The sequence below is a fragment of the Typha angustifolia genome, chromosome 13, assembly GCF_048772165.1.
Source record: "Typha angustifolia cultivar Huaian chromosome 13, ASM4877216v1, whole genome shotgun sequence".
Lineage (NCBI taxonomy): Eukaryota > Viridiplantae > Streptophyta > Magnoliopsida > Poales > Typhaceae > Typha > Typha angustifolia.
Window position 1 is genome coordinate 15,326,789 of NC_133251.1, and position 17,782 is coordinate 15,344,570.

The 17,782-nt window shown below is 35.6% G+C and overlaps 2 protein-coding genes across 4 annotated transcripts; both read left to right on the top strand.

Moving 5' to 3' along the window:
- Positions 1-963: 963 nt before the first annotated feature.
- Positions 964-11,772, top strand: LOC140773054 (probable E3 ubiquitin-protein ligase ARI8). The gene is made up of 15 exons (XM_073115392.1): positions 964-1,386; positions 2,886-3,007; positions 4,221-4,323; positions 4,478-4,568; positions 5,675-5,847; positions 6,310-6,414; positions 6,673-6,761; positions 6,895-7,002; positions 7,107-7,197; positions 7,283-7,372; positions 7,730-7,777; positions 9,163-9,234; positions 9,335-9,434; positions 9,517-9,652; positions 11,222-11,772. Exons 1-15 carry the CDS (start codon positions 1,225-1,227, stop codon positions 11,481-11,483), a joined length of 1,752 nt encoding a protein of 583 aa, XP_072971493.1. The 5' UTR covers positions 964-1,224; the 3' UTR covers positions 11,484-11,772.
- Positions 11,773-12,572: 800 nt separating this feature from the next.
- LOC140773055 (uncharacterized) lies at positions 12,573-17,196 on the top strand. 3 transcript variants are annotated; one of them, XM_073115395.1, is made up of 9 exons: positions 12,573-12,671; positions 12,740-12,792; positions 13,149-13,332; positions 13,739-13,801; positions 14,078-14,144; positions 14,217-14,317; positions 14,866-14,910; positions 15,083-15,553; positions 16,702-17,196. In XM_073115395.1, the coding sequence occupies exons 3-9, from the start codon at positions 13,198-13,200 to the stop codon at positions 16,870-16,872; spliced, it is 1,053 nt and encodes a 350-aa protein (XP_072971496.1). In that variant the 5' UTR covers positions 12,573-12,671; positions 12,740-12,792; positions 13,149-13,197; the 3' UTR covers positions 16,873-17,196. The 3 variants fall into 3 exon arrangements, with proteins under 3 accessions (XP_072971496.1, XP_072971495.1, XP_072971494.1); XM_073115394.1 differs by having other exon boundaries at positions 12,587-12,671; positions 12,727-12,792; XM_073115393.1 differs by lacking the exon at positions 12,573-12,671 and having other exon boundaries at positions 12,677-12,792.
- The last annotated feature ends 586 nt before the right edge of the window (positions 17,197-17,782 follow it).

Consider the following 17,782-nt stretch of genomic DNA (forward strand, 5'->3'; position numbering starts at 1 on the left):
CAAAGACAAAACCTCCTGAATTATTTAAATATATTTAACTTATTTTCTCTAGTAGTCTACTGCTCGTTTTCTTCTGAAATTGACATGTGAATGATACATCTTTCATTTGTATTGGAACTGTCCTCAATTTTCTACCTAAATTGAGAACAAAATCGAATTGGTAGTCTGGGAGGAAATCCCAGAAGGGTCACGCAGACTGAGGAGGGAAAAGGACCCGAGAGTGGGGTCGAAGTGTAACTTAGTCATAAAATTATGCATGCCCTCTCTTTAATCATTGATGAGTCTGAACACGCTGAATTTGAGTTGTCGAATAATCAAACGCTCTCAAAATCTGTTTTAAATCATCGCCATATTGAGTTAAATTACTAAATAATTTTTTTATAATATTATTTAAAATTAGTAGTTAAATCTATAACGAATAGAGCTAGCTAGTTAGTTTGGTATAAAACCATGCATGTCGTGTGAAAAGAACCCAAGTTGACACGACCGGATTGGATTCTGATATATCCATCTGAATAACGTATGGATTAGACCGGACGATTAATGATCTGATGATATATTCCCCTTACTTTAACGCTAATGCCTTCCATCTACTCTCGATACAGGAGAGGCAAAACGACGAACATCTGTTTCTAAAATCAAACATGGGTGGAAATTTCACCTCCTCTGTTCTCATTTGATTCCTCTTATCTATTTGTCTGGAGAGAATGAGTTGGATAATATAATTGATGCATAGAAATCATGGCTACAAATATAGTTTTGCTAATATTTATTCTGTCGTATAGAAAAATCTGAACATAGACGATATTTAACAACAAACAATATTTATTCCATAGAATAGAAAATGGAAAAGAAAAGAGAGATCAATTATAGTATAAACTATTTAGTCTTCGCAATCTCTATTACGTTGGAAAAAAGTAGGGGTGGGAATATCACTTTCCTTTCTCACTGCCTATCTTTCTCCCACCCACCTGTAAAATAAGAAGCCCACAGAGTGTGTTGTATGATGAGAGACTCGAAAGATACCGACTTGAAACCGAAAAAGGAAGGAAAAGAAACCCTGCCCTTTTTAATCCCCGTCTCCTTCCTCGAATTCGATCGCCTGCGCCGTTTTCCTTGATCGATTCGAAGCCCTTCTCTCCGATAATTTTCTTTTTCTTCTGCGAGATCGGGATCGTGTAATTCGACGAGTTTTTATTTGGGGGATTTTAAGGGCCAGGGGAGATGGATTCGGACGACGACATGCATGACGCGAACGATTCGGAGTCGGGGGATGAGGATTTCTACAGCGAGTACGGGGTGGAGAGCGAGGAATGCGACACGGACTACGATTTCGGCAACAACGACTCTGATGATTCCGAGGATGTGATCTCTCAACGCGAGCAGGTGGTGAATTGGAAGAAAAATTAAGAAAACTTGCTTTTTGTTGTTCTTACTTTGCCACGAAAACCTAGCCCTGATTTTAACGTCGTGAATAAGAAATATTGCAGCTTGCTCTTTATGGATCATAATCATTTAAAAAGGACTGCTTAGTGAAAGTTATAGCACCGTCTTTGCTCGAATGAGGATTAATTCTTAATCCGATGCTCTTTATGGACCACAAAGGTCCCTCTTTTTTTTTTTCCTTTGAAACACTGAAGGTTTGACTCTAAGGTACACGTAAGATTATGTTTTGGATACTTACAGCTTCAAGCTTGTCATTCAATGAGAGAGTATCTTCCCATTTATGATCCTCATGAATTGAGTATCTTTGTCAAATATGTTGTTAGGCAGGCATAGGCTAAGCGCCATTCTCCAACAATTGTATCTTTCTCAATTAATTTTTTTTCTAGTTCCTTCGTAGTCAAGCCTCATGTATTGTCAAACCTATTGCATAATTATGGCAGTGTAATACATATTTCTACTGACTACTGCAGATGAATAAATATTTCAATGGCCACGACTAATTGTTTCTTGTGGCAACTGAGTTGATATAAACAAGTCCTTGGTTTGATTGAATTTTCATGTACTATTTTGATTTTTTTGCATTTAACCAAGAAACTGCCTTGTAATTGTCATTGTTTTTTCAAGTGCAAACAAAATAGAGGAGTTCTATATAGAGGAAGAAAATTCAAGAGAAAATCAAAATAATAAATAAAGAGGCTAAGCAATAATGGCAACAATCTATTAACGTATAGAATAGAAAGACATTCAGAGATGTATTCACAGGATATGCGAGGGACTGGAAATAGACATCTATGCAGTTAGAATACTGGGGTGCTGTAAGTTAGTTGGGGAAAAAAAACTTCACCTGAGGTGGTTTCAGGCTTGTATTTCAATCTTAAGGATATGTATGTATCGTAATGTGTAGATGTATGCCTAAGTTGGGCTTTACTAGGAAAAGAGTAGAACGCTCAGTTAGAAAAGCACTGGGAGCTCAATTTGGAAAGGAAATAGAGATTCAGTTGAACTGATATTCCTATCAATTTAGAATTCTTCCCATAGATATGCTGTCTTAATAAGAGTCAAATTCAGGTTGGCTGGCTTGTTTTCTTCTTTAAAGTCACTTATCATGAACATCTAATTTTAATAACCTGTTTGACATCTTATGTTGAATTTTTAAATCAATTTGGATATTTGCCACAAGCTAAACCAAAATAAACAGTTAATAAATTGAATTAAGATTGTGAATGATTACCACATCTGTTTTTTACCTAGATTATCTATCTGCATGTTATAACAAAACTGATGTATAGACAAATAAGAAATACTTTCTTTCGCATGAAAGGTTGAAACAATGTTGATATGTATTATTTGGCTTGTTAATTTCCTATCCAGTTTTGGGTCCTTTTTTTATCATTCTTATAGTGTTGAACTCCACAAGTTCCTGTTTGTAATTTCAACAGAGATACGTTGTTTTAAATGAAGCTGATGTATGTCAGCACCAAGAGGATGATATAAGCAAGGTAGCTGCAGTACTTTCTATTCCAAGAGATTCGGCGTGCATCCTTCTTCGCCATTACAAGTGGTTAGTCTAGTACCATTAGCAAAAGCCTAACAAGATCCTCTATTATGACTTTCATTTTACTGGACAAGAGTGCCTGGAATGAAATATATGATAAATTTTTGTTGCTCAATTCATGTGGTTGTCATGTAGTCCTTGTAGCTAGCATGGAGCTTTTTAATGAAAATAGAAATAATTCACAGGAACAGTATCTCTTCATAATGAGAATAATGTTATGCTCTGTCGACAAGTCACCTTAAGTTATTAAGAATTACTCATGTAGAATGTTACTTGAAAGTTTAAAATATTTGGGTACTATGTAAGATTAAACCATTCATTGTGGCTTCAACTCACAATCTCAAGTATGTTTGTTGCTCTATTATGGATTCAAGTCCAAACTAGTATGTAGCAGCGGTGGCCACTTATTTATGTTGGTACCAGCTTGGGTCTTGGCAAAGAAGTGGCTGATGTAGTGATTATTGTGGATCCTGTAACTGCATTAAGAACAAGGTTTTAAAAGATTGTAGGAGGTAGATTGGCGGATAAACAAATAAAATAAATAATAGTTAAAGAAAAAGTTAAAATTAGTACTTACAATCTAAACAATGTACTAATACATTCTCGTTAAGAACTATAGTAAATTATTAGAGTCCACTAATTTATCAACAAGTACAATAATTTTTTATTTTGAAATTTATCTACATGCTAAAATATAATACAAGATATTAAGGCGATCGGCTAGGTAGGACATAAGCGGAGACTATTTATATTCTATCTAAGGCAAGAACCTAGATGTTAAACCGAAAGTTTTTTAAAACAATGACTACGATATAAAGATATTACTAGCTGCAGCTGAAGTTAGTTTCCTTGCAGTAGCAATATTGGAGTTATTATCATTCTAATATCGTGGATAACTGTTGACAGTTTCTTTTGTCCGTTCCGAGTGAAAAAGGTAAAATGGCAGATTACTCTATTGGAGGAGCCTCCAAAGGAAAAACATGTAGATTCCTTTGCATGGGGATAAGTTCACTAGTATATTTCATCAGAGTATTATGTTCTATAAATTTCTCACTTTTGCAGTTGCAGCATTATTCATGCATTTGAAGTTAGCTATGCTGATAATATTTTACTTCAAATTGCTGTTAATAGTTCGTGCCTAATTAGGATGGGATGTGTCACACATTCTGATGCTCAATTCTTTTTTTCTTTTCTTTTTTCTGTTTTACTGAGCATACAGGAATGTCAGTAAGGTACATGATGAATGGTTTGCAAATGAGGAAGATGTTCGTAGAAAGGTTGGCTTGTTGGAGAACCGAGTTGAAATTTCCAAAGTTGGGGAAGTGAGTATCTACCTTTCAAAAGGAGAATCTTGCTGATGTTTCACTTGTTTTGCTTAAACCTTGGGCTGTTTTATTCTTTTTGTCGGCTTCCCTTCTCTTTTTATCTTTTCAGATTTAGTCTGCTGTCCACTTATGATTGCTCTTTTGGTGGCAGCTAACTTGCGGAATATGTTTTGAAACTTATCCCCCCAATATGATGTGTGCTGCTGCTTGTGGCCATCATTTTTGTGGTGCTTGTTGGCGAGGTATGTTTTCAGTTCAAGTTAATTTGACTGTTTGGAGCTTTCCTATTATCATCTTTCAGTTTTATGTATTTTCATTTAGTACTATGACTGGAACTGCTAAGTTATTTCTTGTATTAGGTGCTCTTGAGATTCCTCTTAGTTATGATAAATTTCCTTTGTTGTTTTTAAGTGCTTTGCATGCATTAATATCTTCTATTCTGTGTAAGAGGGATTCAGTTTGACTGTTCCATTTGATTACTGACTAAAAAATCACTCCTGATTTAGCTTTATTTAGCATTTATTTTGTTGTGTGTACGGTATATAAATGTTCATTCTACTCCATGCTTTACTGTTAAATTAGGAGTTGAAAGGGTTCTCCAGAAGTTGATCGATACTAGGTTGATGCTTTAAGAATGGATATTTTTATTAGTATAAATGGTACCCAACACCATCTCTAAGTCCTAGTTTATGTAGACATCTGGTTTTTAACAGTAGATAAATAAGCCATACTCCATTTTGAATATCCTGTCAGTAGTTGGAAGGAGGTTTGGACTCATAATGGAAGAAGAAAGTAATATATCATTTTGAAGATTTTGCATTCTTAAAAGTGCAATGTGAGACAAAGCTAAGTAGTAGTTATATATGACTGTATGCCAGTATCTGATATGAAACTAGAAGATCATAGAAGATAAGGATTTATATAGGTTAAAGAGGGTGTCAGATGATTGTGAATGGTCATTTGCAGTTTTGCACCATTAATTATCATTATCAATCTGCCTTGTTTACTACTCCTTTTTTTTTTCTTCTAAATAGAAGTTTTTTCCCATGGTCTGCATTCTTTACTGGAATTTTATCTAAGATGAAATCCTAAGAAATTTTCTAATGCTGAGAAATCTCTATTGCTTTGTTTTTGTACTCCTCAAATCTTCAAACCGAGTTGCCTATAGTCTAGTTGAAAGAGTTCACTTTTTCTAATTCAATTGTAATTTTTTTCTTGAAACCAATACGGTACGAAGCATAAAATATTTCGAATATTGATATATATATTTCCACTAGTTCCTTTTTAATTTATTTTTCTTGAAAAAAATTTTGTGTCCATCTTCAGATTTTCATGCTCTTATTGGCAGGTTACATTGTTGCATCAATACGTGATGGTCCAGGATGCTTGTCTTTGCGATGTCCTGATCCATCTTGCACTGCTGCTATTGGCCAAGACATGATTAATAAACTAGCTACAGATGAAGATAAAGAGAAATATGCACGATATATTTTTCGATCATATGTTGAAGATAATAGAAAGGTAAATTTGTTGTGATACAAAACTGCAAATTTTACAGTAACAATTAATGAATTCATGGTGTAGTTTTATTGAACATATATGTTGTATTGGAGCATTGTGTTGTGCCCAATGAATCAAGCTTTTAGCATTCTTGTTGTGAAGTTGTTTCTTTGATCATACGTTGAAGATAATGGTAAATTTGCTCCAGCACAAAACTACAAATCTTATAGCAATGATTGTTGAGTTCATGTTATTTATTGAACATATATGTATATTAGAGCATTGTGTTCAATGAATCAAGCTTTAACATTCTGTTGTGAACTTGTGATTTTTAACATTGTTGTCTCCCCCAGAAGTATAAACTTCTAGTTCAGGCATTTTGGTCTGTAAATAGCATTTGAATTTCCTTGTTGTTTTGGAGAGGTATAGTTCTTTTATATTGTCCTTTACAATGCAAAATTTCTTTTTTTTCCCTTCCTGCAGATAAAATGGTGTCCTGCTCCTGGCTGTGAGTTTGCAGTGGAATTTCTTGTGGGCGGTGGTCACTATGATGTTTCCTGCAATTGTTCATCTTTCTTTTGCTGGAATGTGAGTATTTTATTTGGAGGCTTTCTTCTATGCCCCACCATTTAAAATCCCTCCACCATGCACCCGGGCCCACCACACAAAAAGGGACTGTTGGGGGGAACTTCAAACCTTGCATAATAGTTCTTGGATGGGCAAGAATGAATGGTGGAAGGGTATTGAAAATTTTACCTTTTGTTATAATTGGGTGATACTTTGTTCCTTTAAATGTGAATATTATAATCTCTAGAACATCTGACTTATAACAAGCAAAATATGCAGTGCACAGAGGAAGCTCACCGCCCAGTTGACTGCAGAACTGTGGCCAAGTGGGTTTTAAAAAACAGTGCTGAGTCCGAAAATATGAACTGGTATGCATAACTATCTTTTTGATACTTTATCCAACTAAGTTCTGTCTATTTTTGGTCTATATTTGAGTACTTTTAGCTGGATTTCCACTCAGTGTGACAAATGTAACTAGTCATCTTTTCCGTAAATGTTTAGGATACTGGCCAATTCCAAGCCCTGTCCAAAGTGCAAGCGGCCGATAGAGAAAAATCACGGCTGCATGCATATGACGTGCACTCCACCCTGTAAATTTGAGTTTTGCTGGTATGATTTATGATTTTCAACTAGTGAATAGTTTTTCAAGTGATTAAAAAAAAATAACATCTTTGAATGTTATTAAGCCAATGTGATTTTCATTATGATTAAAGGTTATGCCTTGGGGCATGGTTGGAGCATGGTGAAAGAACTGGTGGGTTTTATGCTTGTAATCGCTATGAAGCGGCAAAGAAGGAGGGTGTGGTATGATTTCTTTCTGGAAGTACTTTATACATTCAACTCTGCTTAATAAGAGAGAGATCATTCTCATAACATTCTTTTGTTGCAGTATGATGATTCTGAAAGGAGGAAGGAAATGGCTAAAAACTCACTTGAGAGATACACACATTATTATGAACGTTGGGCATCAAACCAGTCAGTATGTGCACAATGACGGCAAATTATGACGATTCTTTTCCATTTATTAGTTGCCAACCAATAAATGCAGTTGATAGTATAATTTTCTGTTTAGCTGATAGCATATTCATATTCCTTTTGAACATATTTGCCTAATCATTTTGTGGTTTGTTCCATCTAACTTTCACTTATCATCGCTGATGAGCAAGTTTGGTCCATAATTAACTTGTAGTTTTGGAATTTTTTGTTTTATATTATAATTTCCTGTCCAGTTGACAAGGAAGTGGCATTTTTACATCAGAAATTTGGATCACAATTTTTCCTGTTCTATATAATAGTTAATTTTAAAACTGAATAAATGTCTCTCTTGTATTGACAGTCAAGACAGAAAGCACTTTCTGATCTACACAGTATGCAAACTGAAAAGGTATTCATCCTCGTCTCTTTGCTATGTATCTCCCTGTCAGTTCCATGGAAGTAGACTAATTGAAGTACTTTATTTTTAATACTTTTGCAAATATTATGTTCCTATGATTGCTTTATAAATAAGCTCAATGGCTCAGACTTAATGACCTATTGGCCATTATCCACTATTAAGGCAATGTAATCCTATATGAAACCTACCACCCACCTGTTCAACAATTGGGTTGAGTCGGTTGACATGTAAATTAATGCAAAAGGTGATTTAGGATTTGGTAGTTGGGAGTTGGATTGCAGAGGGTCTATGAAGATTATAGATCATGCAGGCCTTTTCTAAGAGCCAGATTTTACATGGTAGTGCATTTACTGTTCTTTTCACTGAAGCAGTTAGCAGCCTAACCCTGATGAATGTCAAAGATGAAGTGATCAATTTTAAAAGGATATTTCGTTGGTATCAACAATAAGCCAAAGCAGTCTTGTTGAATAGTAGAGCTTGTTTTGTGCTTCTGCAATGTCCTCTGGACCATCATACAATGCTTGTATTCTAGGGTTTTAAACAACAAGTGAATGATTAGTTATTCACTTATGCGTTGTAGACGTACTCGTGTATCCCGTCGTATGGTGTATGGCTTAGTATCATTCTACATCATTATCAGCCAGAACTATGCTGACATTTGTCAGACATATTTATCTGCCCCTACACCTATATATGTGAATGTGGCATGTGTAATTGTCCTCTATTCCTCTCAGGTAGGCAAGTTTTGACACCCCTATCTTCAAATTATTTACTATTTACATTGCAGCCTTTGCTATAACATTATTAAGTGTTAGCTCACTAACTACTCTAGAAACTTGAGTTATTAGAGAATAATAATTTTTTTATCTTTTCATCTTTATATCCTAGTACTCCTCACTTCTTGATAGGCATTTTTTATAGGCTCAAGAAATAAATTTGACTTAAATGGGTGGAGGTCTTATATTTTAATTAGTAGATAGGTCTGATAGGATTTGAATTCAATACTTCTTGATCTGGTATTATGTTAACTCACCAACTATTCTAAAATATTGAATTTTTAAAAAAAGTGAAATTAAATTTTTTTTATACTATAACAAACACTAAAAATTGTTCTTCTGCTGAACATTTTATCCATTGCTGAAACAAATAGGAATGGCCTTTTATCTTATTCTTATAATAATTTGGCTGGAGTTCTTTCTAGGTGTAGAAAATCACACATTGATGACAGCAGCTTAGCAGTTTTTTTCCTCTTCTTTCTTTAATATTTTGCACTCTAGCATCTAGCTTAAAATCTGCATTGGCACATTTCTTTTAATAGGGGACATGCTTTTTGATTTAGAGATGAAAAGTATGTCAATAACCAACTGTTTATGCAGCTTGACAAGCTGAGTGAGATTATAAAGGAACCGCAGTCCCAGCTCAAATTCATAGTTGAAGCCTGGTTACAGGTTTGCTGCAACTTCTTTATTTTCCTTTTATTTACCTTTCAAATGTGGGTATTATATCTATTCCATTATTTTCTGATGGTTTAACCATTTCAATTTGCAGATTGTAGAGTGCAGGCGAGTGCTAAAATGGACATATGCTTATGGATATTACCTACCGGAGAACGAGCCTGCCAAGAGGCAATTTTTTGAGTATCTTCAAGGTTCTTAATTTTCTTATTGACTTTGTTTTTGGTCATGTGCCTTATAATCAGAACTGATGAAGTATCTGCACATTATTTGTAGGTGAGGCAGAGTCTGGTTTAGAACGCCTTCATCAATGTGCAGAGAAGGAACTCCAAATTTATTTTGAGGCATCTCCCGATTCTCCTCCCTTGAAAGAGTTCAATGATTTTCGTGTAAAACTTGCTGGACTGACTAGGTTTGTATAGCTCTACAATTGTCTCTAGGTCCTATGCCCCCGTTTTCTATTATCTGCAGTAGACAATGAAAGGCATCTACTGGTGTTTTACATGGGTACTTAGTCAATTTTGCCTCTCTTGCAAGTTGTCATTGACCACACGGGACTTGATTCTTTTTGTGATCAAACTGCAAGAAACATTCATAACATAAAACCCATAAGCAGCCTCTCTTATGATCACTAAGATGTCCATTTTTGTTCTGTTCTATTTTTTCTTTTGCGTATCGTAATAGTCTGACTATTTTGGTTCTTTATAGCTATTTATTTGTCTATTTGATATTAATTTTCCTTTTCATGTATTAGGAATTTCTTAGAGTTTGTATTTAACTGCTAGGTTGATTCCCTGCTAGGCCATTGTGATCATTTGTGAAGCCAGTAGGGCTCGAGTTGCTTGAATGGGCTATATTCATAATTAGTCAATTTACTTTTATTCCTTGCGTGTAACTGCTGGTGCTTAATAAGCTTGAGTCTTTGACACAATTATATGTTCCTTTTCATAATTTATTTTTTCATTTACATGTGAAAAGATACAGCAAATTGGGACAAAGGATAGTATTTTATACTGTTGGTAAGATCAAGCATTCTAATATGTGTATTAAACTAAGTACCATTTCTTTGTGAGACCATTCAAGTCTTTAAAAAAGAGCAAGTATTGTTATAATTGCAGTCCTTGCAGAGATTTGGTGATTTCTATATTCTCCATCTATATTGTTTTGGAAGATAAAGAATTTACATGTTGAGCTGATTTAAGAACACTATTGGGCTTCCGATTTCCTATGCTTCTTTACTTTTTTGGCTTTTGCCCCTTTGAACTTTCTTCTTTTAAGGGAATCACAAGAACAAAATGTCAAGGAATTTGTAGAGTTGTTAAGTTCTTTGATGTTAGCCTTTTACATTGCTTAAGTAGTATATTGTCCGGAATACACTTGAAAAATAGCTAAGATGTATGGAATTATGGCAGCCAACCTGTTTTCTCTTGCTAATGCCCTGTATAAATTTTTTTTTCCTGTGAATACTTCTTTACATATATTAAGTTCTTCATCAATTCATAGAGTATATCAGAAGTGATGTTAACTTCCTTTTAGCTCATTCACTACCTACTACCTAATAAGGATCTAGACCTTATTTAGTTGAAGAAGATTTGCTTTAAAATTTTCTTTAGAAGTTCTTTGAGAAGCTGACTCTTGAATTTTGTCTCAACTGCTGCTGCAGCAATCAATCAGTTCAATGCATGTTTTAGTTAGTATGCTGCCATTCTACTTGTATGCTTAGATTTTCATCAGAATCTGATATTGCTGAGGAGCAATACAGACTAACATAGATCTTTATACAATTTTCTTTTTTCATCTTGTTCGTGATACTTTATCAAACTTGTTCTCTTGTTAAAGCTCCTGCAATATAATGATTATTCTGTATTATGCTGGATTTAACTGGATTCATTAGACCACCCTTTTTTTTGCCTTCTCTTTCGTAGCATTAGTTCTATGAATATTGAGCTGAATTCACATTGTTGATTCCTTCACTTGACAGTGTTACCAGGAACTACTTTGAGAATCTTGTTCAGGCCCTGGAGTCTGGATTGGAGGATGTCAACTCTGCCAACCATCAAGCTGCATGCAGTCAGAGCTCTGGCTCTAAGAACCTGGGCGCGAGGGGTAAAAGTGGGAAGAGCAAGGCAGCTAAATCAGGTGTTCCCGCTCAAGGTTTGAATGACTTCTGGTCATGTGACCGCTGCACCTATGCGAATGCTACATCATCTAATAGATGCCAGATGTGTGGGCATCATCAATAGGTTTCAGAAGAAATGAACTCTGACATACACAGTTCACTTTGCCTGGTAAGAAGAGGGGTGAACAGATGCCATCACAGTGCTGTTCGTCTATTTTAATAAAAAAATGCATATAGAAAGGGTTTAGAAGATGAACAGAACTTCCCATATTGAGGTATAAAGTGCTCTTGATCTCTAGGGAGATCTAAATTGGTCCTATCACTCTCTGTACATATGTATGTAAAAACTGGCTCATTTTATTGCAACTCTAATTGTGCATAAGACAGACTGCAATGCAATTTTATTATCCTTCTCCTTGGCTGTTCAGGTCGTTGAGAAATTATAAAACTCTCCGATCCTCACAACCTACTGACCGTCTGCGTTTTAGCTAATTCTCATCCTGTTGTTCTAGCAATGACTATGAGAAATGCTTGGGACTCTCGAGTGCCGTTCTCTCTTCCTATACGTAGGTTTTCAATGATTTGTCTTCGTATTCGTATGACTGCACATCATTTTCAATATTTACATGCTTCAGAGTAATTTGATTGTGAGAATTTTCTGGTGATCCATGAGGACTGTATTGAGATAGATTTATGAATGCTGTTTGTGTAGATCTACTTACAGAAAGGTCTGCTAGATGAATTGCTTGGCCATATCAATCGTAGGAAAAATGCTCTTTGTTGAGGCATGTCATCTGGGTGTTAATACTTTCAAGTCATCTCAACTTTGTTTCATTTTATTGAATAATTTCTGATGGTTTGCAACAAAGTAGAACTACTTGCATTAATTACATGGAATTATTGGAAAGCAGCAAGAGGAATGATTCTAGAAAGTTATTTAAACATCTAATCTTTTTTTATTTATTTTTTTGGTCATCCTGGAGTACCAAATGATATATAATAAATTGAGAGGGGGGTTTTTTTTTGTTGGATTAATAATTTGATGGTTGAATTAAATTGCTATGGTTGGTGTGGCTACTGGGGGAGCCTTAAAACCCAGGCCGGCATGTCTGCCTGCTTATGGCGTCATTAGAAACACCCTCATTTTCCTGAGTAAATTACAAGGATGCCATCCTCTTCGATTTCCACGCTAGCCGCGCCGTTTTTTAGGGTGTCGAGGCGCAAGCAGCGGGCTTATCGATATTACCGGGTGATCACAGGGCTAAAGTGGGGATTTGATGTCCGAAATACCCCAAGCTCTCTCGAGAGCAAGGCAAGCTTCTCTCTCGTCTCTCGCTTCTGCCTGCCTTTTGACTTCGCAGGTTTAGGGTTTTCTTGCAGGATCCAAAGTTTCTTCGAGATTAACGAATCCCCTACGCAGATCCTTTGGTCAAGTACGTGATTTTCCCTCTTCCTTTCTTGGGAGTTAATTTCTTCCAATCTCTTGTTCCATGTATGGGTTCTAGTGTTTGCTACTGAGGGATGCTTTGTTTGCGCGCGAAAACGTAGTTACTCTTTGTTTATCGATTGGCTTGAGAAGAAAGACGGCTTTTTTTTTTTTTTGATGGATTGTATATTCTTTTGGAGTTATTACTAATTTTTGCTGATTTGTATGGATTTAACTTTGAAAATGAGCTTGGAAAACGAAGTTATTTTTCACGATCTTTGCATGAATTTTGATCGCGTGGTTTTGGTTGTTTCGTTGGTGGTGGTATTTATCATCTCTTTGTTGCCATCAATACATAATTAGGAGCGAATTGGTGTTCTAGCTTCTGATAAAAGGAATTGAGAGGAAGAAGATGCGTGCGCCATCACTCCTTGCACAATGCTTGCCTGGATTGGCACCGCATGACAAGGCGAATCATTGCGTTAACATTGTTTCAGAAAGAGATATTCATCTTCCTTCACCGGCAGTTGAGATTATTCCATCGAAGGTATTTTTACATTTCCCTAGATTGTGGTTGGGGGTCGTAGTTCAATAATTCTGTGGTTTACCCAATTAATATATTGAGTAAATATGTGGTGCACGGGTTTTCGTTCCAGAAAAGTTGCTTACTTCTGCAGCAGAAATGTTCCGTTTGAAGGGAAATTAGTTGATGTCTGCTTCAGAGAGGGATTCATCCTTTAGTGTCAATTGGGACTAAAGGCTCTGTTGCTGCTGTTGTTGTATTCATCCTTTAGTCTTATTAAATACTCTGCTCATTTAGTCTTGGTTGATAAAATGGGATTGCTTTGCTGACATTTTATATAGTTCTGCAATTTTGCTGTCATTTGTTATTCAAGAAAGGAAAATATCTTATTCCTTCTATTAACATGGCCACTATTTTACTTGGCTTGTAGAATGCTCACCCCTATAAGTATGCTGGAGAGAATGTTGAAATGCAAGGCCTGAACATCTTCAAGGTATTGATAATTTGGTATATTTTAATTCCATCTCTTGTGTTAGTGCTCTCTTATTTATTATACCATTCAAATCTACTGGCAATCATCTATTTGCAAAGCTAGATTGTGATCCTTGACTAGCATATTGTGCCAAAGCCTTGTGATGTCATGAATTTGACCATCAGAGTCAGCGGAGGACAATTTTCTCTGCTGCCTCAGTTAAACTGATGTTACAGTTCTTTGGCTCGTTTCTTTTATTCAGTTTTGATAGCTTTACGTATTTACCACGTGTTTCAGGGAAAAGTTAGTGTGGCTGATATTATTGGGCTTTCTAAATCTGACACAGTGCCCTCAAAAGGTGAAGGTAAGTGTACTAATTCTAGTGACCAGTTTATATGGGAATCATATGCAGCTTTCTTATTACGTTTCACTGTAGGTGCTCTGAAATCCTGGGAGAGTTCAATTGATCTTGTAAATGTTCTTAAAAATGAGATCCGCGATGGTCTATTAAGCTTTAGAGGCAAAAGGATTCTAGAGGTACTTCTTAAATATCTTGTAATGAGTCGTTTGGCTGAAATTTCGTCCTTCTAATAAATATGAAGATATTTTTATTAATTTTTCTTGGCAGTTCCTCAAAAGGAAAGAGGAGCCAAATATGAGGAAATATGGTACTATATGAAAATATGCCAACAGAGATTTCTTAAAGACTTAAACCATAAGTGGTTTAGATCTGAAGTTGCCACCAATGAAAATAAATAGAAAGATCTGAAAGAAGCTACATAATTCTATGCATGTGGTTTGAAGTGTAAAACTACCGCTACAACATAAGAAGTGAAAGTGAAAGAAACCCTTCAAATCAAAGGACACCATAATTTTACTGTAGATTAGATTGATGAAAATTGATTTGGAAGTGCTGGAAACCTTTGTGAAGCATGGGCTTATTGTTATTTTATTACTTTCTACATATTGAAGGCTAGAACAGCATGACTTGAGAAATCTCTGCTTGATGCATCCATTCATTGCATGAATTTCTGATGTCTTGCTCCTATTCTTAGAAGTTTCTAATAACAGATTCTCTCTTGCAGCTTGGCTGTGGGTATGGTCTCCCTGGGATATTTGCTTGTTTGAAGGTATGTTTATTCTCTAAGTAAAATGTTGAAAGTAACTTTCCAGTACTATCTACTATGCACTGGATAGTTTGTCATTGGAACATGTTTCATTAGTTCAGTTTTGTCCCAGTTACCATTTCTTCTTATTATTTTGTTTTTTTATTAACTAATTTTCTTACCAAACCTTTTCCAGGGTGCTTCAACGGTGCATTTTGAAGATTCCAGTGCTGAAACAATAAGATGCAAAACAATACCCAATGTCCTTGCAAATCTTGAACAGGCACGGGATAGGCAGAGTCGCCAGCCTGAGAGTCCCCTCACTCCATCTCGACAACAATTGCCCCATGATATTCGGTTTTATGCTGGGGAGTGGGAGGAGCTTCATACAGTCCTCTCAGTTGTGCAGGAAGATGGTTTTGAGGTAGCACCAGTTATGGGTTTCGGTTTCTCTGAAGATGATCTTGTAGATGGATATAGCAGTCAGGATGGTAGCATCGTTGGTCATGAAACCTCCTCTAGGCGATCAAGAAAGCTCTCTGGGAGCCGCGCGTGGGAGAGGGCAAATGAGAGAGACCCAGGAGATGGTGGATATGATGTTGTTTTAATTAATGACATCCCTTACACGGCGAACTCTCTCCACAACTTCTATTCCCTAATAAAAAAGGTTAGTTTCTAATAAAATCAAGCCATCTTACCTTTTGTGTTTTCTCCTCTGGCTTGAACTGCCATCTGCTAATGTATGAGGTTGAATTGACCTTTGATGGCAAGCATGAATCCTTCTTCATGTAGTTCCTAGTTCCTACTCAGTTAAAAACTTAAAAAATCATGGTAAATGCAACGGGTTGTTTTGGGACAAGTAATCTTTCTATTTGTTCTTCACCTTCAGTTAGTTAAATTCATCATTTGTGCACTTGACTGAACAGGAAATGGGACTATTTGGAAATTGAGGATAAACCTATAAGGTGGTTATAATGGATTCATGTTGCTGTATTTTGATTTTGATGACTCACTTAAGTTGATTTATGCATTCTTGTTTCATTTGTCATTTGGGGAGAGGAAGATTGAAAAGAGAGCTTTTTCCAACTAAGAAAGCATTATATATAGCTTTTTTATTGTGACACAAGTAGAAGTAAAATTTGACCTGTCAGATACTTTTCACAAGGATACTGCTGTAAACATCCTCAATTTGGAACTAAATCTAGAATAAGGATCATGATGGTTCTTGACTGATATGCTGCAACTGTGTAATGATTTTGATGGTATTTGATGAATTTGATGGTCTTTGCAAAGATGAATTGCCACTCTGATTCTGTAACATAGGGAAGTAATTGAATGTTTACAATTTATGCTGTGATTTAGTAGGGTATACTGTTCAGGTCTAGCATTGTTAGTGAAGGAATAAAAGAATAATGTCTTCTGCACTGGGTAATCAACCTGTTGTATTAATTGAGTTTTTTGCAAGAAAGAATAATTTCTACCAAAAAAGGATCTATAACTTCCATCCAAGTAGTTTATGTATCTACCAACTTCCTTGATATTCAGGTACTGGGCAGCGTCAGCCCACATCATCAGTAGTCTTTGAGAGCTCAACTTTCTTTGTCAAGTCATATAGGTATAGAAAATAAGTAGAAGGGAAAATATAGGAGACTTGCCATTAGAATCTTAAGTGGGTATGCCAATAGATACATGGTCAAGGAACCTCATCTTTTTTCTGCATATATTTATAATCATTTTATGGTTTCTCATTATACAGAGATGTCTTTGTTAGTATTCTGGATTCTTTTCATCTCATCAGAGATTTCGTTCTTGCAGTGCTTGAAACCACCATATGGGGTGTTGTATTTGGCTAACAAGAAGCACTATGTTGGCTCCAACAGTGGAGTGCGGCAGCTAAGAGCCCTCGTAGATGAAGAAGGCACTTTTGGAGCTCACCTTGTCTCAGAATCCACGGACAAAGAGATCTGGAAATTCTTTTTCAAGTAAGCCTGGGGACATGGTAGGTGAAGAAAAGAGAAGATCCCGCGCCTTCCACGACATCCCTTTGATACTCCTAATATGTATATGCAGCACTACTTGAATCTTTTTCTTTTCTGTTTTAATAAAAAATTTCTGGACCCCATGTTCCGAGCAGTGCTGAATTCCTGCTCAAGATACCATTTGTACATTTCTTTTCTCCCATGTTATGTTTCCACTGAGTTACTGATTCGAGTTTAAATCATAGTTCACTGTTATTCCACTTTGTGAAGGAACTGAGAAAAGGCCATATATTTGTCCTTAATACATGCAAGGTTGATTGTTTTGAGTTCAGATCTTAATTAGACACTCTCTTTTACTTTTGATGGTAGCTGTTAATTGTTATCATGCTATTCTATCTGCTTCAAGGTTTTTCTGTTTAGAAATTCCAACTTGGAAGGCATGAACTTGTATCTTTTTATATAATTGAGAATGGGTGAAACAAAGACCTACAAAAGTAAAAGGCTTTTTGATTTTTTGGTGTAAAGGAAGTAAATCCTTTTAAACCTCGATTTATTTCAACGACTATGGTTGAAAACGAGACAATTTCAATGTATCTTTTTTCAATTTTTAAATATTTTGTTTTATAGGATGACAATATATGCCTATTTTCACATACATCACTTCTTTTTTTTTTTTAATACACATTGATCCTCTTTATTAAAAACATCAAATAATAATGATTGAGCAGGTTGCATTCATATATCATCTTATAATAGAAAATCTTATGCTTTGTTTAGTTTGAAAGTTTCGAACTTGATTAGTCGATCTTATTTTCTAATCTTAATTTTTTTAGAGAGTAAGCTTAATTATATATGACAAAAAAAATTAATTATTGAATTAGTTTAGGAGTTCCTAAATCAGTTAATGAAAGAGTTTC

What these genes read in the sequence shown, in the direction of transcription:
- LOC140773054 (XM_073115392.1), top strand. Translation starts at nt 1,225, where the DNA reads ATGGATTCGGACGACGACATGCATGACGCGAACGATTCGGAGTCGGGG. An exon ending in CGGCAAAGAAGGAGGGTGTG is followed by an intron (nt 7,198 to 7,282) that starts GTATGATTTCTT and finishes CTTTTGTTGCAG; the next exon opens with TATGATGATTCTGAAAGGAG. An exon ending in AAACTTGCTGGACTGACTAG is followed by an intron (nt 9,653 to 11,221) that starts GTTTGTATAGCT and finishes TTCACTTGACAG; the next exon opens with TGTTACCAGGAACTACTTTG.
- LOC140773055 (XM_073115395.1), top strand. Translation starts at nt 13,198, where the DNA reads ATGCGTGCGCCATCACTCCTTGCACAATGCTTGCCTGGATTGGCACCG. An exon ending in AGTGCCCTCAAAAGGTGAAG is followed by an intron (nt 14,145 to 14,216) that starts GTAAGTGTACTA and finishes GTTTCACTGTAG; the next exon opens with GTGCTCTGAAATCCTGGGAG. An exon ending in GAGGCAAAAGGATTCTAGAG is followed by an intron (nt 14,318 to 14,865) that starts GTACTTCTTAAA and finishes TCTCTCTTGCAG; the next exon opens with CTTGGCTGTGGGTATGGTCT.